The 26,346-nt window shown below is 59.2% G+C and overlaps 3 protein-coding genes across 4 annotated transcripts; all 3 read left to right on the top strand.

The window, feature by feature from the left end:
* Nucleotides 1-719: 719 nt before the first annotated feature.
* Nucleotides 720-11,252, top strand: TOMM40 (translocase of outer mitochondrial membrane 40). 2 transcript variants are annotated; one of them, XM_042919643.1, is made up of 10 exons: nt 720-737; nt 1,026-1,305; nt 2,054-2,121; nt 2,591-2,683; nt 3,746-3,847; nt 3,928-4,033; nt 9,052-9,174; nt 9,309-9,385; nt 9,508-9,610; nt 10,587-11,252. In XM_042919643.1, exons 2-10 carry the CDS (start codon nt 1,032-1,034, stop codon nt 10,724-10,726), a joined length of 1,086 nt encoding a protein of 361 aa, XP_042775577.1. In that variant the 5' UTR covers nt 720-737; nt 1,026-1,031; the 3' UTR covers nt 10,727-11,252. The 2 variants fall into 2 exon arrangements, with proteins under 2 accessions (XP_042775577.1, XP_042775576.1); XM_042919642.1 differs by lacking the exon at nt 720-737 and adding an exon at nt 844-930.
* A 1,788-nt stretch (nt 11,253-13,040) lies between these two features.
* Nucleotides 13,041-15,738, top strand: APOE (apolipoprotein E). Its single transcript, XM_042919644.1, is given in 5 exon segments — nt 13,041-13,107; nt 13,873-13,923; nt 14,392-14,578; nt 14,928-15,321; nt 15,324-15,738. Coding segments are annotated over 4 exon segments (915 nt in total). The 5' UTR covers nt 13,041-13,107; nt 13,873-13,880; the 3' UTR covers nt 15,615-15,738.
* Nucleotides 15,739-19,331: 3,593 nt separating this feature from the next.
* On the top strand, nt 19,332-22,170 carry APOC1 (apolipoprotein C1). Its single transcript, XM_042919366.1, has 4 exons — nt 19,332-19,353; nt 19,500-19,577; nt 20,104-20,224; nt 21,975-22,170. Exons 2-4 carry the CDS (start codon nt 19,520-19,522, stop codon nt 22,030-22,032), a joined length of 237 nt encoding a protein of 78 aa, XP_042775300.1. The 5' UTR covers nt 19,332-19,353; nt 19,500-19,519; the 3' UTR covers nt 22,033-22,170.
* The last annotated feature ends 4,176 nt before the right edge of the window (nt 22,171-26,346 follow it).

The raw sequence follows: 26,346 nt of genomic DNA, 5'->3' as shown, positions 1-26,346 counted from the left end.
GGTAGTTGAAGAAATGAGGCTGAAATGAATGGGACAGAGGCATGCTGGGTAATAGGACGGGAATGAATGGGCCAAAGATAGAAGCCGCAGTGACGCAAGTGGGGGCGGGGAACAGAAGGGATGATGGGTAACAAAAGGGGTGGGTCTACCGCAACTGTCTCGCGTTAAGTAGGTAAGGGGCATTGTGGGTAAGAAGCAGCAGGACAGGGTTCACATAAACCGGTTAGAGTTCTCCCGAGGCACTGTGGGAAGGGTCAGCACTTCCGGGTTTTGGTCGCCGACTCTGGACCTAGGGGCTGCCCGTCCGCCGCGGTGCCTGGTGGGACGAGAGGCCTGACCTTGCTGCCTAGCAGCTTCTGCCGCGCAACCCACCTTTACCCGCGTCCCTCGACCCTGGCACGTTAGCCAATGACCGTACCAGGCCGGATACGTCACCAGGGTCGGCCTCCTGTACCCGCGGAGCCAATCAGGATGCTTCAAGGGCCAAAGCAGACCAATTACAATGGCAACTTCGCCGCGGGGCGGAGTCGAAAGAGGGACGCCCTCTCGAGAGGGGCGGAGGCGACGAGTCAGTGGGCGTTTCAAAGTGCGCAGCGCAGACCAATGACGGACGAACACCGGAACCCGCGGCGTTGCGAGCCAATAGATGTGAGCACTGCGAGCCAATGGCAAAGGCGGGGAGGTGTGCCTTGACCTGCCTGTGAGTGGGAACCAATAGAAAAGGACGTCCCAAAGAGGTGGGTGGGACTCCCAGCCATGACTCCAATTGCAGGGCCAGGCCTTGGGGCTAGTAGGCGGATCCCAGGGCACGCTGAGCCAATGGGCTAGGCGGGGCGGGGCGACGGTGGCGGCGGCGGCGGCAGCGGGTTCGGTTGCGCGTGGCGCACGGGGTGGGAGCGGAGCCCAGGCCGGGTGCAGGCGCTGCCGCCAGTGAGAACCGGGGCCCGGGGCACAGCGGGTTTGGCTGGGACTGGACCTGGAGTGCGCGGGCCCTGACCTTCGCCCTCTGACCTTTCCCCTTGCAGGCGACCATGGGGAACGTCTTGGCCGCTAGCTCGCCTCCCGCAGGGCCGCCGCCGCCGCCCGCGCCCGCCCTCGTGGGACTGCCGCCGCCTCCGCCCTCTCCTCCGGGCTTCACGCTGCCGCCACTCGGGGGCGGTCTGGGCGCTGGGGCTGGTGCGGGTCGAGGTTCGGAAAGGACCCCCGGTGCTGCGGCCGGCAGCGCCGCAGGGACTGCGGACGACGGGGCCTGCGGCTGCCTGCCCAACCCCGGCACGTTCGAGGAGTGCCACCGGAAGTGCAAGGGTGAGGGGCGAGAGACCCGGCAGGGGTGTGAGGGCCCGGATCTCGGGGGAGTGGGGGAGGGAGAGCACTCTGAGGACCTTGGGAATTGGCACGGACCATTGGAAACTAACAGCGTTAGGAGTTGACGTTAGGATCGAGAGGTGGAACGTTGGACTTGGAGCACAGAACGAGGGGATCAAATGGTGGAACCTCAGGATGGAATGCCAGAGCAGTGGAGTAAAGCCTTAGGGATCTTAGGAGCCCCCGGGATCAGCCAAGCCAGCCTTCTTGTGTGATCGGAAAGGAAACTGAGGCCCAAGGTCACTGTGTCAGCAAGGGTCCGGTGGGGGTGGAATTCAAGGCTTCTGGCTCTTGGCTTGGAACAAGTATGATAGCAAAGGCGGTGATGGCTTCTTGAGCATTGTTTTGGCGTTCGGGGCATGTCACCCCACGAAATGTTTGCGGTGTCTCCACGTGGTGAGCTTACAGATGCCATAGGTGACAAGTTTGACAGAGAGAGTTAAAGCGACTTGTCTTGAGTCAAATGGGCAGTAGGTGGTTGGTTTGGGATTTGGATGCAGGCGGAGGCTCTGGTCCTGGCCCCATCTACTAGCCTAGACGGTCTCTTTCCTGGCCGGGGTACTTCGTGCAGTGCTCTGCTTCTGGGTCCCTGGAGAAGGGAGTGCGGGGATGGTAGGGCAGGAAGGGGTGAGATGTGTTTGCGTGGGGGTGTGCGTGTGTGGAGAGTGACAGTGTTTGTCCTCTTCAGAGCTGTTTCCCATTCAGATGGAAGGTGTCAAGCTCACAGTCAACAAAGGGTTGAGTAACCATTTCCAGGTGAGCCCTCCTGGTGCCCTTTCCCTCCAGCGGTCACCCCAGCCGTCTCCCTGCGCCGACACATACAACCCCCTTGCTCCCCCTGAAGGGCTAGGCTCCTTGGTACCTGAAAAGACTCTCAGAGACACAGTGCCAGGCTGACTGCTCATTGGGTCCAGTGGAAGTGTTTAGGGACCCAGAATCCAGAGGTACCCCTCCCCCCCCTTAACATCCAGGCAAAGTACCGGGTATGTAGCCGCATCCCCAACTTATTGTTTCTTTGAGTACGTGGTCTGGTGGGGCCGAACCTCCCCGTCTTCATCCCCTGCCCAGCCCTTAGCCACGTGTCTTTTCCTCCCTGGTGGGGAAGCCCGACTGGCAAGCGTCCCCATCCTAGCCTGGAAGGGAGCTTTGCTGGGGGCAGGTTGAAGCTGGGTTTATCGGCGATTGGCCCACAGACTCGGCTCCACAGCCCGCCCTCTTCTCCCAGGTGAACCACACGGTAACCCTCAGCACAATCGGGGAGTCCAACTACCACTTCGGGGTCACGTACGTGGGGACAAAGCAGCTGAGTCCCACAGAGGTGAGGTTCCTCTTATCTGTAATGTATTGTGTCTGTCTGCTAACCAAGGCTCAGTGTCGCAGGAGGCGGGAGCTGTTGAGGGAGCGGAGGATGTCGGGAGGTGGGGATTGGCTTTCTGAGGTGCTTTGGAACATGGCCGGTCATTCCTTCATCCTGAAGCCCTGTCGTCTGCCCAGCCCTGTGCTGGGTCAGGGCCGGGGTCACCAAGCAGCGATGACCCAGAGTAGGGCAGGGCTGCACTGTAGATCGTGCAGGGCTTTGAATGCCAAACAAGGCATGTGGGCTTTCTCTAGGGGGCAGTGGAGAGCCACGGAAAGATCTGAACGACGAAGGTGGTCAAATTTGTGCTTTTAGAAGTACCCTTCAGGGGCGCCTGGGTGGCTCAGTCGGTTAAGCGGCCGACTTCGGCTCAGGTCATGATCTCTCGGTCAGTGAGTTCGAGCCCCGCGTCGGGCTCTGTGCTGACAGCTCAGAGCCTGGAGCCTGTTTCAGATTCTGCGTCTCCCTCTCTCTGACCCTCCCCTGTTCATGCTCTGTCTCTCTCTGTCTCAAAAACAAATAAATGTTAGAAAAAAAAAATTTTTTTTAGAAGTACCCTTCAGGCTGCCATGCAGAGGCTAAGGGAATGGGGGCAAAACGGGGGGCCTGGAAGGAGGCTGGGCAGGACACAGCTGGAGCCAGGGGATTGAATCGGGTCTCTGCTTATATCGACTATTTCCATTCAATAAATTCACGTGTTTGACAAACCTTCATCGTACCCCATTTTGTGCTCAGCCCTGTGCTGGGCAGTTTTGGAGACGGAGCGGTGACTGACACAGCCATGGGGTTCGCAGCATAGTCGAGAAAGGGAACAGACCTTTCGGACTGTCCCCAGACAGTCCAGGGTAGCCAGGACTGAAATGGGGGAGGGGAGCCTGACTCAGCCTAGGCGGTCAGGGAGGGCTTCCTGGGGGAGGGGACTTCAGTGTGGGTTTTTGTGACGCTAGGCTTCTCACCTAGGCTCATCACTCGTGTATTTCTGTGTTAGACCTCTGACCTCTAACCTTGCCCTCTGTGCCACAGGCATTCCCCGTGCTGGTGGGTGACATGGACAATAGCGGCAGCCTCAATGCTCAGGTCATTCACCAGCTGGGCCCTGGCCTCAGGTCCAAGATGGCCATCCAGGTAAGTGAGAGACCGGTCGGCTGCTCCCCCGGCCACCCCGAGCACCAGGCTGCCCTCTACACCGTCCCTTCTGCCTGCAGACCCAGCAGTCCAAGTTCGTGAACTGGCAGGTGGATGGGGAGTACCGGGGTTCTGACTTCACGGCCGCCGTCACTCTGGGGAACCCGGATGTCCTGGTGGGTTCAGGTAAGAGACGCAGGGCTTGGAGGGTAGATCTCAGTCCCAGCTTTCCCAGCACGTCCAGTCCCTTGTCTGGACATCCTTTCCCACCGTCCGGAAATGGCCAGGGGCAGACGTGAGCTCGAAGCCTCCCGCAGTCTAGCATTTGAGCGCAAGCGAGCAGGTTCAAACCCCAGTTCTGCCACTGACTTCGCTGCGGTCGTAGGCGAGTTCCATCACCTCTGTGGGCCTCCGTTTCCTCATCTGCCCCACAGGCTGGTTAAGTTTAAGTTTAAGTTCATCCGTGTGAAAAAAAACTTCAAGTGGCGTGGGACACGAAATGGGTCCCAGGGAAACGTGAGCTGCTCTGACTGCTTACGGGTTTGGATTGTTGGGCTGCATAGATAACGGGGAGGGTGAGTCCCCGTGCAGTTGTGGGGGCGGGGGGCCGGCAGTCTTGAGACAGAAGCGGCCGAGGAAAGTTCCCATTCGGGTTGGTGTGGGCAGGGACCGACCGACCTGTGTCTGTACGTCTGGTCTCTCCTTGGTTCCCCTTTTTTCTGGCTCTGCGTGTCTGATTTCTCAACATTCATAATGCGTGTTGCCTGGGCGTGTACCGTGCACGTTCCAGGCCCTGAGGAGAAGGGAGCAAAGGAGAGTTAAGTCTGCCCTCTGGGAGCTTCCATTCCAGAGGACGCAGATGCTGGCAAAGCATCGCGTAAAAGACAAGGTGTCCGTGTCAGGCGATAGGGGCTGGGAAAGACTAGGGCCTTCGAAAATGGGGTCCTCGGAGAAAGCCCCCTTCTGTAAGTGATACTTGAACAAAGACTAAGGGCGGGAGGGGAGGTACCCGGCAGAGAGGGGTGGGGGGAAGGAGGTCTTGAGCCTGAGGGGCAACAGGCACAAAGGCCCTGGGGCCGGAGGCTTTATAACGGGTGGGGTAGGAGGGAGAGCTAGAAGCCCGAGGGGTGAGGGGTGAGGAGCCAAATCGCAGGAGGCTCTGTAGGACTTGAGCCTTCACTCTGCGTCAGGGGCCATTGTCAGCATGAGAGGGACAGGAGCTGGTGTAGCTTCTAACGGGCCCCGCCCGGGAGAGCAGACTACAGGGGGCTCCGCTGCGGGAGCCGTTGGAGGGGTGAGCGGAGGTCAGGCCCGGACGGGCCGTGAGAGCAGAGCCCCTGGGGTTGGCCGGGGGGTTGGGGGTGGGAGCTGGGTGAGGGCGTGACTCTGTAGGTCCGGGTTTGAACACCTGGCAGGATGGGGGGGGTGGGTTCCCGCACGTGTGTCCGTCCTGCCGCCATTCGCTGAGTCCCCGAGAGCCAGGTGGGCGCTGCCAGCTTGCTCATCGTCCCGAGCCCCAGAGAGGGCAAGCGCTTTCCCCAGGACGCACAGCGGGTCAGACTTGTGAATCCATGCTCTGTGTCTCTGGCACCGAGTACCCCCCCCCCCCGCCCCCGCCCTCGCCCTCACACACGCTCACTGGATGGTCCCCCCGTGCCTCCCAACACTGGCCTCCATCCGGGTCCCTCTGCCCCGGAGCCCAAGGCCAGCAGTGACCCGTCCGCCCCTGAGTTCTCCCAGGGGTCTTTCCCTTTTCCCAGGGGTTCGTGTCCCTGAGACACGAACACTGCTGGCCCAGATGAGCGCTGAGCACGCGAGTAACTTTCCACGGACAGCTCGGCCTCAGGCCCCTGGTGGCTCCAACCGCATGGAGCCTCCCCTGTCACAAGGGCACAAAAACAGCGACCGCGTCTCGGTGAAGGATTTGGGGCGGGGGAGCCCGTCTTCAGCCCTGAGTGTGGGGCCAGCTGCGCAGCGAGGCTTCTCCCTGTGTGGGGTCTCCACATTGTCCCTCCACCGGCAGGGGCTGTCCCTGTTTTCATGGCCCCCATGTCACAGGTGGGGGAAGTGAGGCCCAGGGATCCCACAGAGAAGCTGGAATGTGAATCGTGGCCTGCCTCAAGGGCCCGTGTTCTTTCTTGGTTCCCTCTGCGTGGCCTCAACTCGTTCTCTAGAGCCTTTGCCTTCTCCTGAGAACCCGGCATGTGCCCGGCCCCAGGCAGGGTGGTGCCGGGACCCAGCAGTGCCTGAGACGGCCCCTTCCTGCCCTCACAGGGCTCCCAGCCCAGTGCAGGAGACATCTGCTTTTGATTTTTTTTTTTTTTTTATGTTTATTTTTGAGAGAGCACAAGCAGGGGAGGGGCAGAGAGGGGCTGGGGACACAGAATCCAAGGCAGGCTCCAGGCTCTGAGCTGTCAGCGCAGAGCCTGACGTGGGGCTCGAACTCACAAACTAAGGTCATGACCTGAGCCGAAGTCAGATGCTTAACCGACTGAGCCACCTGGGCACCCCGACATTTGCTTTTAAAACAAATAATCACACAGTGACTTCATTACTGTTGGGAAAAACTCAACACGGAAAAAGTTCAGGTTGCCACGAAAGCTTGTAACTACCACTCCCCCCTACACACATACACACTCCGTTTCACCTAAAGTGACTGGAACAGCTTCTCTAAAATGGTGTTTAGTCAAAGGAGGGTGAGGAGGGCACTGCTTCTGAGGCCTACGGAGCACAGAGTGTGGGGAGCAGACTGGCTGGGGCCGAGAACTCCTTCCGGGTGCTGCCCTTACCTGCTCATCTGCTCTGGGGTGTCTGCCCTTCCTGCCCCGTGGGGGACTTCGCCGAGGACTCCTGGTGTGCGTGGGTCCCAGGCAAGCAGGGGAAAGGCGGGGGCGGGGGGAGTCAGCCCAAGCCTTCTTCCTGCCCCGTCTGTCCCTGGCTCCCTGCCCAGCAGGTTGGGGAGGCAAAACTGGAGACCCGACTTTTGCCCAGGTTGGCCTGGCTCTGCCCATTGGCCAAGGCCACCTCTTTGCTCACAGGTCTAACTCGGTTTCTTTCCTTCTCATGGGGTTTTGGACTCCCAAGACCCTTCCCGGCCACTCCAGGCACTGCAGAGTGGCCCCTGGTTGAGAACCGCTCATTCTGGTGAAGCCCCTGCCTCAGGGCGCCCGGATGCCTTAGGGGAACTGGGTCTGGATGCAAGCGGGAGGCACAGGCCGGGTTTGGGAGACAGAGATGGGGGAAGGGGTGAAGCCGGTGAAGATCTGCAAGCCGGGCGGCCCCGGGACGAAGCGGCCCAGGGAAGGTGCTTGGGGAGCAGGGAGAATGGGGCGAAGTATGGAAACCAGCCAGGATCCGTTGGAGTGAGACGAGCAGTGGAGACCGTGTTCTGACCATAGTTCTCAGCGTATACCTGCCAACTGCAGGCGTGGGCCAAGGTGAAAGCAGGGAGGCCAGGACAGGGCGACTGCCACGGTCCTCTGGTGACCGTGACTCTGATCAGGGAGTGTGTTGGAGAGAAGTAACCTGCTCCAGGAAACACTTAGGTGCGAGTATGTAGTTGGCCAGACTCGTCAGGGGCAGTACGGGCAGGAAGGACAGCGTGTGCGTGGTCCTGAGGAAAGAGTGAGCTCTACGTATTCATTTGCTAGAGGGGCGTAGCTGACTGTGTCACAGGAAGAGGAAGGGGCCCGATTTTGAAGCTGGGGCTCAGCCATGCAGGGCCCTGCAGCCTGCTCTCCTGGGCACTGGGGAGCCATGGCAAATTCTGAGCAAGGTAGAGAACAGGTTTAGGTGTGTGCGTGAACAAGGTCCCTCTGTGCTGCCCATGAAGTTGCTTGGAGAGGGTGAGACTGGGACCAGCAGAGCAGGGGACGGGTGGGCAGGGAGATCGAGGGGATGTTGGGGGTCCCCCAGCCCCGAGTCTCAGTAGGTGCCAGAGCCGAGAGGCCAGAGACCCTTGAGTTTAAGTGCCAATCTCTCTGTGACCACAGACTGTTACTTTTCCCCTCTGGGCCATAGTTTGCTCCTCCTTGAATGGGGGGACAAGCCTGGCTGGATGGGTGCCCCAAGTCTCCTACTCTGGGGGGGAAGGAATGCGCACTGAGGCTCGCAAAAGCCCATAAGGGGGCCAGCTCGGCCCACCCCGGACCCCAGAAGACACAGCCCCAGAGCCGTGGCCATGAACCGTCAGCCTCCCTAGACCCAGCGGTTTTCTTGGTCTGGGAGGCCTCTCCGTGCCTCCTGCCCCTCACTCTGCTCTCCGCTCTCCCCGTGTCCCTCTGCGTCCGGCCTTCCCCTTTTCTCCGTCCTCTTCCTCACTGGGCCACCCTCTCAGCCTGTCTGTGTCTGCTCATTCTCTCCCCCCAGGGAATCTTCCGTTCCCTCTCCCTCCCTCCCTTTCTGACCCCGTTTCCATGTCTCCGACTCCGACTGTGTCCGTGTAGTCCGTGTACGTGCCCTGTTTTCTACGTCACCGGCCCTCCCCCTGCTTCTTCTGTTTACCTGGTTTGCGCTGTCTACTCTCCCAGGCTCCAGTCCTCCGGCTCCGAGAATTTCCGCCCACCAGGGGGCGGTCGCCTGCTGGCCAGCGCTCAATAGGGGTCTCAGGGCTGTCCCTACAGCCAGGGAGCAGAGGAAACCAGTCGTAAAGCTCACCGTGGCCAGTCCCAGCAATCACCAAGCGCGGGTCACGCTACCCTGCGCCTCATTCGCTCCTCTAGGCCACAGCATAACCTCGAGAGACAGTCCCATTCACAGAGAGGTGACGCCAGTGGCCCGCCATTAACTCTGCCAGCAGGTGGTGGGGCTGGGATTTGAACCCAGGCTGTCTGGCCCCCAGAGGTGTGCTCTTACCAGCCCTACCCTCCTGCCTCTCCCAGCAGCATAGTGGTTCAGGACGCAGGCCTGGGAGGTAGAGGAGCCCAGATTCTGCCCCTCACATACCTTGTGACCACGGATCAGTGACTTACTTCCTTAGCCTCTGTGGTCTCCTCTGTAAATAGAGTGGCAGGTGAACGCCAGCCTCGTGGGGCGGTACAGACCTGATGAGGTCCCACGGGGCGCGGGAGGCCTGAGGGAAGGCCCTGCGCCTCCAGCAGGGGCGAACCTGGAAAGCTCCCTTGGGTGGGAGTCCGGCCTGGCACCTTGGCTGGGCGGAAGCTGACCACCAAGCCCAGGTGACCCCTCCCCCATCTCACCCGCAGGTATCCTCGTGGCCCACTACCTGCAGAGCATCACGCCGTGTCTGGCCCTGGGTGGAGAGCTGGTCTACCACCGGCGGCCCGGGGAGGAAGGCACGGTCATGTCTCTAGCTGGGAAATACACACGTGAGTCTGGGGCCCGAGGGCAGGGGTCAGGGCCGGGGGCCAGGGGCCCGGGTCTGAGGGAGGAGAGAGGAGACGGGCCTGCCTTCCAAGCCCCCTTGGTGGTCCGCCCCACCCTCCACCCTGCTGTCTTACAGTGAACAACTGGTTGGCGACAGTGACGTTGGGCCAGGCGGGCATGCACGCGACGTACTACCACAAAGCCAGCGACCAGGTGAGCTGGTCCAGGGACCGGCTGCGAGGGCGCACTTTGCAGGCGCGGGCTGCCAGGGGCCCGCATGCCCGGGAGTCCGGCCCGGGAGGCTGACTGTCTGCGTGTTGCCCTGGCCCCTCCAGCTGCAGGTGGGCGTGGAGTTCGAGGCCAGCACGAGGATGCAGGACACCAGTGTCTCCTTCGGGTACCAGCTGGACCTGCCCAAGGCCAACCTCCTCTTCAAAGGTACAGGCCTCAGTTTCCATACTTGGAAAACAGGTGACAGGTGACTGGGCCCGGGGCGGGTGTGTAGGCCAAAAGAGTTGGTGGAGGGCAGCGTGCTGGCACTTTGGGGAGGGGGCGGGGGAGGGGGCCTCCAAATTCCCTGGAGACTCTTGTTAAGCTGGTGGAGACCTGAGCTTGGCACTCCTGGTCCTCTTCTGTTTTCTCACAAGCGGGAGGCGACTCGGAGTGCATCGGGGCCACCCCGCTCCTCTGACGTGAGTGGGGACAGGTTCCCTCAGGTGCACGGTCACAGCCCCGTCCAGAGCCTCCTCCCGGGCTGACTCTGGTCCTGACGCTAAGTCTTAAGTCTTTCCCCTCGGACCTCAGTGGTTCTCAGGTTGGCGGGATGTGAAGACCACCCCGCAAAGCCGCTTCCTTCAGCCCCGGGCAGGGCTTTTCCGAGGCCCAGGGGTTTATTTGCCTCTGAAGCCTACCTTCTGTGCCTGCCCCTTGACCCCTCTCTCTGCAGTCAGCCTGCTCTCCGAGGCCGGGCTTGCGTTCCCACTGCGCTGCCCTCCGCTCCTGTGAGATGAGCGACTGGCCCTTCGCACGGTGTGGGGATGGCCCCATGCGCTTGCACACGCGTAGGGCTCAGTCTCTCGTTCAGCAGATGTGAGCACCTGCTCTGAGGCCAGCCTTTGTGCCAGGGTGCTGGGGACAGAGCGGTGGCCGGGCACCGTCCTCCCAAGGCTCACGGTTGGGGGTGGGGCAGAGGGCTGCCCGGAGTGGCGGGGGGAGCGTGGGACAGGACGACTAAGCCAGTTGTTCCTGGGCTTGGAGAACTTGGGGTTCGAGAAGAGGTCTCCGGGTGGTGGGAACGGTGTGGGCAGAGATCTAGAAGCCGGCAGTCCGGCTGGTGGTATCTGAGGTGGCCTGGAGCGCGACTCTTTGGGGACAGGATGGGAAGTTGGCTCTCAACCCAGCCGTCTACCTGCAGGCTCCATGGACAGCAACTGGATTGTGGGCGCCACGCTGGAGAAGAAGCTCCCGCCCCTGCCCCTGACGTTGGCCCTCGGGGCCTTCCTGAATCACCGAAAGAACAAGTTCCAGTGCGGCTTTGGCCTCACCATCGGCTGAGCCCCTGCTGGCCCCCCCGCCTTCCACCCTTCCTCCTTCAGATCCCACCTCCCCCTCCCCCTGCCATGGAGGGGAGACCTGAGCCCTCCTCCCCCTCCCTTCCCTCCCTCCTCGGGGGCCAGGGGGGCAGCGGAAAGGAGGGGACCCATCACCCCAGCAGCTGAGGGGGGATTCTAGAACCACGGGCGCTTCAGGATTCGGAGCACCAGAGGCAGGGTGCCCATGGGCCTGGAGTCCCAGGAGGGATTCCAGAATCGAGGGGCACGCCAGATTCTGAGCACCAGGGGCAGAGGTGGCCAGACAACCTCAGGGAGGTGTTGGGGCGTCCCAGTCCCCCAAAGGGCCCTGGGCCCGGCCCTGAGGGGGCAGCGAGAAGAGGAGCTTCCCCATCCCCTGTCAGTCTGCCCCCGCCCACTTCCCCACCCATCCCTCAGTATAAATCATGTTTATAAGTTATGGAAGAACCGGGACATTTTACAGAAAAAAAAAAAAAGCCAACAAAAAATATACATGAAAAAAAGTGGAATAGGAGGCCTCTGTTTTCCTCCGTGTAGCCCCTCTTGCCCAGTTGGCCCAGACGGACCTTACAGTGGCCAGCAGGGGGCGCCGTGGAGGCTGGAAGCCAGCGGACGGCGAGGGAGCCCCCGCCTGGCCTGAGATCACACATCCTCCCCGTGACTTGTGTGACTTCTGCGGGCACATCACAGGCCTTCCCTCCCCGGGAGGGCTCGCTCTTGTGGTCACTCACCCCGGCTTGGCCTGGCTAGAGTGGCCACAGAAGACCGTGCCTGCCAGCTGAAGCCACAGGCACGATGTGTCCGTGCAGGGATTGGGGCACAAGCTGGGACTCCGCGGGCCCTTCGGCTTCCAAAAGGGGCAGAGGATGGTCGGAAGGTCAGCGCTTTGAGAAGCCACGCCAGGATTCCAGCACCTCGAGAGACTTGAGAAGCAATCAGCTGTGCCTGAGGGGATGAAGGGCTTCTGGGCCTCGGGAGAGAGGCCGGAGTCTGGCTCTGGCCTGGGCAGAGTCGTCTCCAGCATAGGTGGGGAGGAGGTGAGGTGTCCGTTTAATTACCCAGGTCTCCAGTAAACTCCCACCCCACACCTCTCCAGACGGGAACTGAAACCCGCCACACCACACACGGGCTTTGGGGAGGGAGACGGTTGAGCAGAGATGACCCCTCGTTACCCAGAGAAGCCACCCACTAGTTCCCTGCCGGCGCCTTCTGAGGCCAAAGCAAACAGGCCTGGGCCCGGCTGGCACTGGGGTCACCTTCCTGGGACCAGGCTTTTGGCCTCCCCCGACCTCCTAGAACCCCGTGTTCCACACACTCTCCAGGGACCGGGAGGGAAACCCAGCCCCTTTACCCTGTGGCTTCATCCACGTCCACTCAGCTTGGGGTTCTCTGTGAAACAGGATTCAAGAACAGGCTGCTGGGAAGGTGACCGAGCTCGCTGTGGGTCACCGCGACGAGCCCTGCTGTGTACCAGGAACTCTCCGTATTTCATGCATGCCGTGGCTTGTTGCATCAACAAACGACGGCGTGGGTGCAACTATTTCCCCTGGTTTTGTGGACCAAGAAGTAGGATGTTCAGAGAGGCTAGATCATTGGGCCAAGGTCAGACAGCTGGCAGCTGAGTGCGGGTTGAAGCCCAGGCCTTTTAGTTCCAGAGTCTGCGGTCCTAACCGGCAGCACAAATTCTTCCAGGAGCGAGTAGAGCGGGTGTAGGCGCTCCTGGGATCTACGAAGTTCGCGTCAGGGAGAAGGGCTGGATATTCATTCTGCACACGGAGAAGGGGGCTCAGAGAAGTGCCCATCTGTGCCCCAGATCACAAAGAAGGAGCTAAGATTAAAACCCGGGTTTCCCCTCTAAGAGCCTAGGCCTTAGGCAGATGGATTACCCTGCCCCACCCCTCTCATCCCATCTCTGTCCAGCCCCCTCCCCTCAGAGCCCAGGAATCCAAGCCCCCAGTCTTTTCCCTGACCCAGGATTTCCGCCCGAGCCCCCTCCCCAAATGTTATTCATTCATCCGCAGAAAGAGACAAGGACAGGGGGTGGGTGCTCTGGGAAGATGCTGCTCTTTCCCCTTTCGTGCCTAGCCCCCCAGAATGGAGGAGGGTGCCTGAGTTACTGGGTAAGATGTCACCTCGCTTCTCGGGGGCCGGGCGTCACAGAGCCTCCAACCCCCACCTCCTTCCCCCTGCCGGCTGTGTGAAGGGGTGGGGGGGACAGCCCACCTCGTGACTGGGGGCTGGCCCAGCCGCCCTGGCCCTGGAGGAGTGGGCGGGGCAGGGGGAGCCTTATAATTGGACGAGTCTGGGATCCCTGAGTCCTAGTCAGCCCCAGCGGAGGCAAAGGAGGAGGTTTCCCAGGAGCCGGTGAGAAACAGTTGAGGGACCAGCTCAAGGCTTCTGTGAGGGATGGGCGGGGGCTAGGTGACTGTCCTACGCCAGGGTCAGGACCGAAGCAGGGGACGGATCGAGGGGAGGAGCGGGCCCCAGGGGCATTCCGTCTTGGCTGGAAGGTGGGGGGGGAAGGGGGGGGAAGCTGGACCTGTAGGAAGACCCAGATGAGACATATCAGGAGCCCACCAATTGTCACTGTCATCTGTTCAGCACCTACTCGGTGCCGCCTCAGATCTCCATTACTTGGAGGAGCAGGGGCGGGGGTGAGGGCGGGGCGGGAGGCAGGGGTGGCGGTCAGGTAGCTAGAGCGCTCATCGGAGGACTTTCAAGTGAGCATTAAATTAGCTAATAGGTGGGAAATGACGTTTAGATGTGAAGTTGGGGCTTAGAATGTGAAGGCAGGACGAGGAATGCGAAGTTGGAACTTACAAACCAGAGTTGGGGCTCAGTGGAACTCGGGGCAGGGTGACTGGAATTTGAACCCCGGGAGAGACGGATGGAATTTGGGCGGCAGAGGCCGACCTGGGGACGGGGAGATAGGAGGAGACAATGAGGGAGCCAAATAGACAATGGAGGGGCCTCTTGGTAAATGTTTGTGGTCGGATTAGGCTGATGCAGATACGGGGCGGGGCGACGGCGAGACTTGGAAGGCCCGGAACGGGTGGGGCGGGGCTCTGGGTGGGAGGGGTCCCCGCTGGCTGCTGATTGACATTGCTCACCCATACTGACCAATCGCAGGCTGGAAGATGAAGGTTCTGTGGGCGGCGCTGCTGGTCGCACTCCTGGCAGGTATGGGGGCGGGGCCTGCTCAGGGTTCCCCGCCTCCTTCCCCTCCCATCCTCACGTGCACCCCCCCCCCCCCTTGCCCTCCTTCCATCCCTGGGTCCCTCCTTCTGCGGGTCTGTCTCCCCCTTGAGGGGAGGCCTCTCACATCCACTGGCTCTGTGGACCTGTTTTACTCTCTCTGGGCCTCGGTTTCCCCGTCCTTAAAATGGGAGTTCTAACAGCTCCTAATGCGTTGTTGTCAAGCACCAGATTAGTGTCAGCCGTGACTAGTTTTATTCCCCATCACCACCACACGGCCCCGCGTGGAGCAGGGGCCGCTTGCCAGCCGGTCAAACACACTGGGCATCCTTCCACCGGCTCCCAGTGCCCCGTAACGCAGCCCCGCGTTCGTGGAGCACCTACTGGGTACCGGGTGCCGCGTGCCTGGAGGGGGCAGAGCCGCCTGACTGCCCGTGAACTTGCTCTGCGCAGGATGTCGGGCCGATGTGGAGCCGGAGCCGCAGCTGGAGCGGGAGCTGGAGCCGGAGGCCCCGTGGCAGGCCAGCCAGCCCTGGGAGCAGGCCCTGGGCCGCTTCCGGGATTACCTGCGCTGGGTGCAGACGCTGTCTGACCAGGTGCAGGAGGAGGTGCTCAACACCCAGGTCACCCAGGAACTGACGTGAGTGCCCCTGACGCTCCTGGTGGGCCGTTCCTTCTGGACCCCCAAGCCTCCCCCCCCCCCCCCTGGTTCGGGTCTCTTTGTGTCCCTGTCGCCAACTCTTCGGCGTCTCTGCTCACGTCTTGCTTCCTCTTTCCGCTCGGGGCTCCTGGCGGTCTCCGGCTCTCTGTCCTTCTCGGCTCCTCCCGCCTCTGGCCGCCCCTCCGTCAGGCTAGCTCAGTCTCTCGCACCGCCTCCCTCTCCATCTCCGCTCCCGTGTGTCTCTGTCCCCATCTTGCCCCCCCTCCCCGCCCCCCACCTCGGTTTTCCTCCCTCCCCACGCACACGCTCCCGCCCTCTCGGCCCCCAGGGTGCTGATGGAGGAGACCATGAAGGAGGTGAAGGCCTACAGGGAGGAGCTGGAGGAGCAGCTGGGCCCCATGGCCTCGGAGACACAGGCCCGCGTGGCCAAGGAGCTGCAGGCGGCGCAGGCCCGGCTGGCCTCGGACATGGAGGACGTGCGCAACCGCCTGGCGCAGTACCGCAGCGAGGTGCAGGCCATGCTGGGCCAGAGCGCCGAGGAGCTGCGGGGGCGCCTCGCCTCGCACCTGCGCAAGCTGCGCAAGCGGCTGCTCCGCGACGCCGAGGACCTGCACAAGCGCCTGGCCGTGTACCGCGCCGGGGTGCGCGAGGGCGCCGAGCGCAGCGTCAGCTCCATCCGCGAGCGCTTCTGGCCGCTGGTGGAGCAGGCGCGCGCGCGCGCAACGCCAACGTGGCCGCCGTGGCCGCGCAGCCGCTGCGGGAGCGGGCCGAGGCCTTGGGCCAGCAGCTGCGCGGGCGGCTGGACGAGGTGCGCGAGCAGGTGGAGGAGATGCGGCTCAAGATGGAGGAGCAGGCCGACCAGATGCGCCAGCAGGCCGAGGCCTTCCAGGCCCGCCTCAAGAGCTGGTTCGAGCCCTTGGTGCAAGACATGCAGCGCCAGTGGGCCGGGCTGGTGGAGAAGTTGCAGGCGGCCGTGGGCACCAGCCCCACCACGGCGCCCGCGGAGAAACAGTGAGGGCCCCACTCCTGCCCCCGCGCCCCTGCCCCCCCCCCACCCCCACCCCGACTACAGGAGGCCCCGTCCCTGCCGCCCTCCTGGAAGGCCCCAGCTTAATAAAGATTCACCAAGCTCCACAGCAGCCGCTCGACCTCCGTGTGTCATTTCTCCCGGCTCCCGCCTCCGTTTCTCGCCCCGGCCACGCCGCTCTGCCCTGTCCCCTCTGCTCGTGTGTCTGCTTCTTTGTCTCTTCTCATCTCCGTGTTTGCTTCCTTCTGCCCCTTTCAGAGGCTCCCTTTTTCGCTCTGTCTCTGCTCAGCCCCGCTCGCTGTCTCTTCCGTACCTCTCTTTCCCTTCTGTCTCTGAGACATGGTTCTGGAACAGATCCCCCCTTCCCCGGGTTAAACCTTGCAGTCCCCTCTGACAAAGGGGGGAGGGGCAAGAAAAAAAGCCACCTTTCCGAGCCTAGCTTGCTCCGAAGCTTCATAGTACCTGCTTCCTGGAGTTGTGACCTCAAAGGCCCCGGGACCACTGCCATTATGATTGAGCCTTTACTGTTATCACGATCTCCTTTTTCTTTCTTTCTTTCTTTTTTTTTAATGTTTATTTATTTTTGAGAGAGAGAGAGAGCACGCGCACAAGCAGGGGAGGGGCAGAAAGAGAGAGAGGGAGACACAGAATCCAAAGCAGGCTCCGGGCTCTGAGCCGTCAGCCCAGAGCCCCACGCAGGGCTCGAACCCACGAACTGCGATGCGAGATCATGACCTGAGCCGAAGTCAGACGCTCAACCAACTGAGCCACCCAGGTGCCCCTAGGATTTTTTTTTTAAACATTTATTTATTTTTGAGACAGAGACAGAGCACGAACGGGGGAGGGTCAGAGAGAGAGGGAGACACAGAATCTGAAACAGGCTCCAGGCTCTGAGCTGTCAGCACAGAGCCCGACGGGGGGCTCGAACTCACGGACCGCGAGATCATGACCTGAGCCGAAGTCGGACGCTCAACCGACTGAGCCACCCAGGTGCCCCTAGGATTTTAAATAATCCCTAGACCCAGCACAGGGCTCGAACTCACAAACCATGAAATGACCTGAGCCAAGATCAAGAATCAGACTCTTAATCCACTGTGCCACGCAGGCACCCCTTAACTTTTTTTTTTTGTTTTAAGTTTATTTATTTGAGAGGGGCGGGGGGGGGAAGAGACAATCCCGAGCTGGCTCCGTGCTGACAGTGCAGACCCCGACGGGGGGCTCAATCTCACGATGGTGAGATCATGACCTGAGCCGAAATCAAAGAGTCAGACAGACGCTCAACCTACTGAGCCACCCAGGCGCCCCTGTTGCCTGTTTTACCTAATTCTGCCTCCTGCCCTCTCCTGGCCTCCTGGCCTGTCCAGGCTGAGAAGCCTCATTCTTCTGGCTTCCTGTTTTCCTCCACCTCTATCTTTTATCTCTTCCTCCTCCAGTTTCTTCCCACCCCCCACCCCTGCCGCCTGTTTCTTGTTTCCCTTCTCCCTCCATCTGGGGTGTGTCCTCTCCACCATTCTGTCGTACTTGGGCCGCTCGTTCCCTCTGGGTCAGCAGGTCCCTTCATCTGAGCTGTGTGCCTGCCCCCTGCCCGCATCCGCCTCCCTTCTGTCCCCCGGCTGCGCTGCTGACTTCTCATCTATCTCAACAAGCTTACTGGGTGCCGGTCCCAGCTCGAGAGAGAAGGAAGCTGCCCATCCCGCCCACCCTCACGAGGGTCTGCCCTGCCCGGTAGAGTCCTGGAGTCCGCGGTGGGGAGCAGGTGGGAGTGGACACTCAGAGCAGTGAGGACTGGAGCCTGGAGCCCCTGCTGCTGGCGTTCTCTCCCCACCCCCTCAATTCCCAGACGAGGGGAGCAGGGTTCCCAGCCCAGGGGACAGGCCAGGACTTGAGCTTGGTAACTCCCGGGCCCAGCCTGCTGGTGCACACTCTTCGCTCCTCGCTTTTGCCAGCTGCCCCCAGCGCCCTTGGGGAGGCAGGCTCTCCTCCCCACCCCCCCAGATGACTCACCCCAGGCTTGGTGAGGAGGAGAGGGGTCAGTGGGCTCAGAGGCAGGGGACCTAGTCCCAGCCAAGCGTGCTGATTCACGATATGCCCTGGAGCTGGGGCCGAGCCCTCTGAACCACAGATGTCAATGCGGGGGCTGGCATCAGCCATGTTCTTCCCCTCGAAGAGCTGAATCTTGAATTCTCATGGACGAAGAGAGCAGTCAGGTCTAGAGGTAGCACAGGGACTAAAGAAGTTTGGGGGAACAGAGGCTGGCAGGGGGTGCTGTGGGGGCGGAGGCTGATCCCCACAGAGATCCAGGGCGACACCCAGGAGTCCGGAAAGGGGAGGGACAAGGAAACACCCCGCCGCCCCCCTTAGCCCCTTGCCGAGCCATTGAATGTGCTTGGCTGTGCCTCGGTTTCCCCATCTGTAAACGGAAGGCCCTGAGCTGGGTTGAGGATGGGACTTGGAAAAGCAAAGCTGGTGTTCTGTTCCGGTGGGATGGGGAAGGAAGGGAAGCAGACCCTTGGGTGGATGTCTGGAGAATGCTAGGCTCACAGGGGAAGCAGATGTCTGGGGAGACAGCTGGGGGGCTGACAGGGACTGGAGGCACTGAGCCGGCCAGGGGGTTGTCGCAATCCTGCCAGGGTCATGTCTGTGCATCCCTTTCACAACCGTCCCCCTGCCACCCCCAAGCTGACACGTGGTTGTGGGGGCACAAGGCCAGCCAACCTCGAGTCTGAGGCCAGGGCCGCCCTCCCCACAGCTGCCAGGGATCACTGGCGGTCAAAGGCAGCCAGGGGAAGGGGGTGGGGGAAACACTGGACTCCAGCCCTGAGGGACGGATGTGGTGGGAGGGGAGGCGAGGGGGGGAGTGCTTCGTGCCAGGAGGGGCCCGAGGGGGTGAGTCAGGGCAGATGGAGTGTTTACCAGGGGGCGTGGAGGCCTGGGGAGTGGGGGGGGGGGGGGTCGGCAGAGGGAAAGGAGGGGTCTGGGGGAATGGATGGAAGCACACACACTGGGATCCTTGAAGCTGAAGCTTTGCAGTTTAGACTGGCTGAAAAGACCCCCTCCCAGAAGAGATTGGGGGCTGTGGGACTAAGACCCCAGGACACATCCACGGAAGTCCGGGATGCTCCCGGATGCAGGGAGATGGGGGGGAGGGGGGGGGGGCTTGAGGGCTAGTCTGAAAGAAAGACTGCAGGTGGCATGGGAGCATGGGAGTAGGAATGTGGGGGCAGACTGGGTGACCCCAGTTGCTGGCGCTGAAGGGACTTGCTGAGAAGGGACGGGCGGTGGCAGAGGAGGAGGCCTGGGGAGTTACAGCAAATGGAGTTACAGAGTGACTGAGTGACTGAGACAAGCCCTGAGGCCTGAAGAAAGGTGTTACGCAGGAGAAACCCCAGAGGGAAGATGGCTTGGGGCGCGGGGGGTGGAGACTATAGGCAGTCCCCTGTTGTGGGGCTGAGATCCACCAACCGTCAGGGAGATTCGGAGGTGCAGGTGCTTAACAGCAAGAGGCGTTGTCCCTAAGGGGTGTGCCCAGGCCGCACCTGCCCCGCCCGCCACCAGCAGCCAGGGGCAGAAGAGGAAAAGGTAGGTGGGCACAGGACGGGATAGGAAGCTGAAGGGGAGGGATTAAGCTTCCCCGCCCCCTCCTCCGCCTCCCCCTCCCCAGCCCGATAAAGGCCTGGGCCCGGCCGGGACCTCCCATCCCCTCGTTGCTGTGGCTCCACGGATCCAGGTTGGTGCTCAGTGCCCGGGAGGGATGCCCTTCGAAGAGCACTGGGAGGGATGCCCTTCGAAGAGCACTACAAAGGGGGTGGAAGGAACTTCGGGGAGGGAGGAAGGGGTGTCACCGATCACTCCCACCCCTGCTTCTGCTTCCAGAGCGCCCCTTCGGTCCAGCCATGAGACTCATCCTGTGGCTCCCGGTTTTGGTGGTGGTTCTGTTGATGGTTATGGAAGGTAAACGTGGGATAGGAGAATCTGGGAGTTTGAGATTCGGAAGCCCGAAGTTGGACACGGGCCTGGGGCCCAAACTTAGAGGTCCCTTGGGAGCGCAGCGGCCCGTTCGGTGCCCTGGTTTTCCTATGTCTCACCGACACCCCCACACCCGACCCCTGCAAAGATGGGTGAGGGCTCTCTGAGGGGCGGTCCAGCGTCGGGCAAGTCTGTCCGGGAAGCCCTAGCAACCGGTGATGTATGCGCTCGCCCCTCCACGATTGGTTGTCCCGCGTTTACAGTCTGGAAAGGGGCGGGGGAGGAGGCTGTGCTGAGAGTAAGCGAATACCCAGCCAGCAGCTTGAGCTCCATCTGGTCGCGTTAGTACCCGCCCCCCGCACCCCCCGCACCCCACTCCGTTCCTTCCGATTCTAGCACCACGACCTCCAAGAATCACTTTCAAGTACAGTAGCTCCTCTCTCACCTCTGGTATCCCATCCTAAGGGCTCCCAATACTGAAATTTTTGTACCCCTGCCTATCTCTGGACAGGTCCAGCCCCGGCCCAGGGGGCCCCAGATGTCGCCAGCACCTTCAGGAACATCCCCAATTCGCTGAAGGAGTTTGGTAACAACCTGAAGGACACCTTCGAGAGCATTCCTGAGGCGACCCGGTTAGGAATCTTCCCAGGGCTTGGGAGGGCTGGGTCTGTCGATTAGCAGAGTGGGGAAACTGAGGCTTGGAGCGGCTGACAGCTTCCCCCGTGGTCACAGCTGGCTCACAGAGCGCTCAGATGTGGGGGGACAGGTTGCCGACTCCCATCTAGACCACACTGTAGAAATGGTGCTGCGTGGTGGTGTTAAGACCAAGCTTGGGAATCAGTCGGACCTGGGTCCACAGGCCAGCCAAGACTCACTACTCTCAGTGTGATCTCGGGAGTAGATCTTGAGCCTTTTTCCAAGAATTGAAAATGGAGGGGATTTGCGTAGTGCCTGGCACATTGTAAATGCTCAATACACCGTTTAACCAACACTGACTCCATCCGGTGACTTAGAGAATCATTCATTCAGGAACAAATAGTTATTGGGCTAAGTGTCCAGGACTGTTCCAATGTGGGGAATAATCGTGGTGAATAAGATAAAGTCCCAGCCCACAGGGAACAGACTGTAAAACCAGTGAATTTCCAGGAGATTAGCCCAACCAGAGCTAAGCACCGAGATGACATTAAACAGGGTAGGCTTACAGACAACCAGAGACTGGGGAGGAGCTTTTGTAGATTTGGTTATTGGGTCCCCCTTTTTTTTTTAATTTTTTAATGTTTTTTAATTTATTTTTGAGACAGAGACAGAGCACGAGCAGGAGAGGGGCAGAGAGAGAAGGAGACACAGAATCTGAAGCAGGCTCCAGGCTCCAAGCTGTCAGCACAGAGCCCGATGTGGGGCTCGAACCCACAGACTGTGAGATCATGACCTGAGCCAAAGTCAGACGCGAACTGACTGAGCCACCCAGGCGCCCCTATTGGGTCCCCTTTGAAGTGGAGACACTTTATTTTTTTAAGTAAGCGCGATGCCCAACGTGGGGCTTGAACTCCTGACCCCGAGATCAGGAAATCAAGAGTCGAATGCTCCACTGACTGGAGCCAGCCAGGTGCTCCTTTTTCAGATCTCCATGTAAAGTCTTAGTGCTAGGGCGCCTGGGTGGCTCAGTCGGTTGAGTGTCCCACATCAGCTCAGGCCATGACCTCACGGTTGGTGAGTTCGAGCCCCGCGGCGGACCCTGTGCTCACAGCTCGGATCCTGGTTCAGGCTCTGTCTCTTTGCCTCTCCCCTACTCAACTTTTGTTTCTTTCTCTCAAATATAAATAAACATTAAAAAAAAAAAAAAAGTAAAGTGTTACCGCTTCATGGGGCACTTGGCTGTCTTACTTAAAAAAAAAAAAAAAAAAGAGAGAGAGATCTGAATGATTAGGAAAATCCAGCCAGGCCTAGAAACATGGGAACAATGTTTCCCTGTGACTACAAAGGCCCTGAGCCAGGAAGACACGTACATAATCAAGGAGAGACTGGCATTCCAGGCAAGGGGAACATCCTGGGCAAAGATAAGGAGGCTCTGAAGAGTGCCCTTGAATAAGTAAGGAGAAGAAAGCTAGGAAAGAGTGTGCTCCGTAGCAAGAGACAGCAAGCCTTGACAGCTAGGCCAGGGTGAAGCGTTCTGACTTCAAAGGGCTCTGATCCATCTGGAAAACTGAAACCCCGACCTTGGGCCACCCACCCCAAGGCTCTGCCCAGTCTCACAGATGTGGGAGCTATGCTGTTTCTTTGGGGGAAGGAGGAGATAGGGAGTCAGGTAAGGGGCAGGATTGGGGCTTCCTGAGGGGAGACGAAACACAATGACCTCTCTTGCTCTCCCTCTCTCCCCTACAGGAAATTGATGACCTCCTTTGCTGAGAGGCTCAAAAATTTCAGAATTCCCCTGCTCTGAATACCAAGAGAGCTGCCTCTGTCCTCTGGGCTGTGCCCCAGGAGGGGACTCCGAAATTTCCCATACCCCAGCTCTCGGCAGGAGGACTTTGTGATGTCCATATAGACCCCCACCCTCCAATAAAAATACCGTAGAGAATTCTGAGTGCTTCCTTGCTGGGAGGCAGAAGGCTATGGGACAGGGTAGGGGGTGCGCCTTTTGGGGAGAGAGGCTAGGATTCACATGTATGGAGCAATTCTCTACTTGTCCTGTGCTGAGGACTTTGAACTTCACGATCCCAAAAGAATCCTCATGAGTACCTTGGGGATCTGGGCCCTGTTAATTCCATGAGGGCATTGAAATCCAGAGGGGTGGGCGCCTGGGTGGCTCAGTCGGTTAAGCGTCCGACTGCGGCTCTGGTCATGATCTCATGGTTTGTGAGTTCGAGCCCCCAATCCTGCTATCTGCTGTTGGCACAGAGCCTGCCTCAGATTTTCTGTCCCCCCTCTCTCTCTGCCCCTCCTCCGCTTGTGCTCGCTCTCTCTCTCTCTCTTTCTCTCTCTCAAAAATAAATAAACATTAGGAAAAAAAAAAGTTATGAAGCGCAGAGAGGTGAAGTCACTTGTCGGGAAGGGGAGAGCTGGGTTGGACCCCAACCTGAGGCTACTGCTCTGCCATAGTCTTCCCTGACTGGGCTGCCCAAAACGAGGGACCCCAGGTTGGTTCATCACCATGCACACAAGAGGTGTTTATTACACTTAAAATGGGAAATAGAGAGGGATGTGGAAGGGAGCAAGGGGAGGACATAGGCTAGAGCCCTGAAAAAGATCAACACAATCCACACCCTCCAAGGAAACTTTGATGCCCCCTCCTCCAGGAAGCCCTCCTTAACCCCCACGCTGGATCAAGCATCTCCATCCCAGTCCTGCCCACTCTGGGTCATCACTGTCTGGTGATGGGTCTGTCTCCCCTGCTGGACTGTATGCCCCATCACTGCTGTCCCCAGGCATAGTTCAGCACAGGACTGGGCCTGGTACATGGGTTCCATAATACTTGGTGGCATAATTATTCTCAATCTGGAAAAAAAAAAACCAAACAAACAAAAAACCTAAACAAGAAGAAACTGAGGCACAGAAGTCTAAAGTCAATTATGTGATGTTACACAGCCACAAATGGGTAGAGCTGGGATTTGAATGTCGCCTGGGGGGTGGGGGGCAGTCCCAGGACCACATTCTTACTTCACTTTCCCTGTTCCTGAGTCACCCTGCCAGACTCACCGGCTACAACCACACCCACACCCACTCACACACACACACACACACACACCTGGCACCCACTCACTCACACACACACACACACACACACACCTGGCTGTGGGCCCTATTTGCTCATCCCCAGCATATTAAAGCACACCCACATCCCTCTCCAGGCTGAGCTGTCAGCACAGAGCCCGACGCGGGGCTGGAACCCACAAACCGCGAGATCATGACCTGAGCCGAAGCCGGACACTCAACCGACTGAGCCACCCAGGCGCCCCGGAGCCAATTTATTTTTTAAGCATTTTCCTGAAAACCGCCACCCCACCCCATCCCCAACCCCCAACCCCCAACCCCTGCCCCCCCACCCCCCCAGAGCTCTCAGGTTAGAAAGGCACAGGGACAGAGAAGACGGACAGCAAGCAGTTCATGGAGTGAGTGGCCCCTCCGCTTTTGAAGAGAGGCTCAGACTCAGGGGCAATTAGATGAAAGCCACCAAAGACAGCAGTCTGCTTCCGGTCACCTGGCCGAAAGCAGAAGATTGGAAAATGCCAGGTGCCGGTGAGGATATGGGTACCCGAGAAGAAGCACATTCTTGGGGCGCCCGGGTGGCTCAGTCGCTTAAGAGTCCGATTCGGCTCAGGTCATGATCTCACAGTTCGTGAGTTTCAGCCCCGCGTCGGGCTCTGTGCAGACAGCTCAGAGCCTGGTGCCTGCTTCGGATTCTGTGTCTCCCTCTCTCTCTGCCCCTCCCCCGCTTGAGCTCTGTTTCTCTCTCTCTCTCTCTCTCTCTCTCTCAAAAATAAATAAACATTAAAAAATAAAAAAAATTAAAAAACCCAGCACACTCTCTTCAGGAGTGTGGACTGGATCACTCTTATGAAGAGCATCCTGGAAGTTTCTAGTGACGTTAAGTATTTGGGTGCCCGCGTCCCAGCGGTCCCCAATCTGGCACCGTGCGGGGACCAGAGAAACATCTGGGAAGATGGATGAGGACGTTCACTACAGAAGCAGCCTAGCAGTCCATCACCGGCGGGAGCGGGGGTGGGGGTTGAAAAAATAAAACGTGGAACCCCATGCAGCCACAGAAAGAACCAGCTAGATGTTCAGGAAACCGTTTGGAGAGATGTAACAGTATAGCGCTGAGTGGAAAAGAAACAGAACATGCATAGGGTGGTGTCATTGACGTAAAATTCGAACACACACACGTGGAACGGCCTTGTGTGTTTGACCTCTTTTATGTCTGAGGACAACTCCAAGCACGTCCGGGGATGCTCATGGAGGATGGAGGACAGGACAGAGGATGGAGAACAAAGGTGGGAGATAGGGGCGCCTGGCTGGCTCAGTATGTGAAACTTGTGACTCTTGATCTCAAGGTTGTGAGTTCAAGCCCCATACTGGGTATAAAGATGACTTAAAAATAAAATCTAAAAAAAAAAAAAAAAAGGTTGCGGGGGGAGGGGGGTGCGCCTGAGTGGCTCAGTCAGTCGACAGTCTGACTTTGGCTCAGATCATAATCTTGCAGTCAGTGAGTTCGAGCCCCGCGTTGGGCTCTGTGCTGATAGCTCGGAGCCTGGAGCCTGCTTCCGATTCTGTGTCTCCCTCTCTCTCTCTCTCTCTCTGCCCCTCAGCTGCTCATGCTGTCTCTCTCAAAGTAAATAAACATTAAAAAAAAATTTTTTTAGGGACGCCTGGGTGGCTCAGTCGGTTAAGCGTCGGACTTCAGCTCAGGTCATGATCTCGTGGTCCGTGAGTTCGAGCCCCGCGTCAGGCTCTGGGCTGATGGCTCAGGGCCTGGAGCCTGTTTCGGATTCTGTGTCTCCCTCTCTCTCTGCCCCTCCCCCGTTCATGCTGTGTCTCTCTCTGTCTCAAAAATAAATAAAACATTAAAAAAAATTTTAAAAAAAATTTTTTTAGGGGCACTTGGGTGGGTCAGTCAGTTGGGCATCCGACTTCGGCTCAGGTCGCGATCTCACAATTCAGGAGTTCGAGCCCCGCGTCGGGCTCTGTGCTGACAGTTCGGAGCCTGGAGCCCGCTTCGGAGTCTGTGTCTCCTTCTCTCTCTGCCCCTCCCCTGCTCATGCACTCTCTCTCTCAAAAATAAACATTTAAACATTTTTCCCCACCTTTTTTTTTTTTTTAAAGGTGGGAAATACATATAACCCTCTGTACTTAATGCACCATTTCCCCCTGCCCTAATCAGCCCTCCAAGCTCCTTATACTCTCTTCCCACTCAGAAGCCAGAGGGATCCTGTTAGAACACAAGTCACATCACACCCTTCCTCCACTCAGAACCCTCTCACCACCCTCAGAGGAAAACTCAAAAGATCTTATAAGAGTCTGTCAGCCTTTCACTACCTGGCCAGGTCACCCCTACGGCCTTTTCCCCTCCCTCGTGTGCAACTCCTCAGCCTCGTCGAACACACTGAGCAGGCTCCTACCCCAGGGCCTTTGCACTTGCTGCCCACCCTGCCTGGAACGTTCTTCCCGCAGATGTCCAGCTATCTGCCTGGCTCACTCCTCTTCTTCTTCAGGTGTCTGTTCAACAGCCGTGTCCCCGTTGTGGTCCCCCCAGACTGCTCTCCCACCGCCCTGCTACCTCCTTATCTGCCTGTCTTTCCAGTATTTGCCACCCTCTAATATATGTCTCTTTGGTTACTTGTTTACTGCCTGTGTCTCCCACTGCTGGAAGTCAAGTTCACAGAGGCGGTCTTGTCTCCTGCAGTGCCCCCCGAGTGCCCAGGACAGTACCTGGAGCACAGTGAGAGCCCCAACAATGCTTCTCCTTCTCCTTCTTCTTCTTTTTACTTTATTTATTTTGAGAGAGAGAACAGGGGATGGGCCAAGAGAGGGGGAGAGACAGAATTCCAAGCAGGCTCTGTGCTGTCAGTGCAGAACCTGACATGGGGCTCAAACTCATGAACCATGAGATCATGACCTGGGCCGAAACCAAGAGCCAGACGCTTAACAGACTGAGCCACCCAGGCGCCCTTCATTCATTCTAATTTTAAGATTTTCTTTTTACGTTTTATTTTTTTTCACGAGGGAAGGACCCGGAGCAGGCTCTGTGCTGACAGCA

This window comes from Panthera leo, chromosome E2 (assembly GCF_018350215.1).
Source record: "Panthera leo isolate Ple1 chromosome E2, P.leo_Ple1_pat1.1, whole genome shotgun sequence".
NCBI classification, from domain to species: Eukaryota; Metazoa; Chordata; class Mammalia; order Carnivora; family Felidae; genus Panthera; species Panthera leo.
This window is presented reverse-complemented; position numbering and strand designations above follow the sequence as displayed.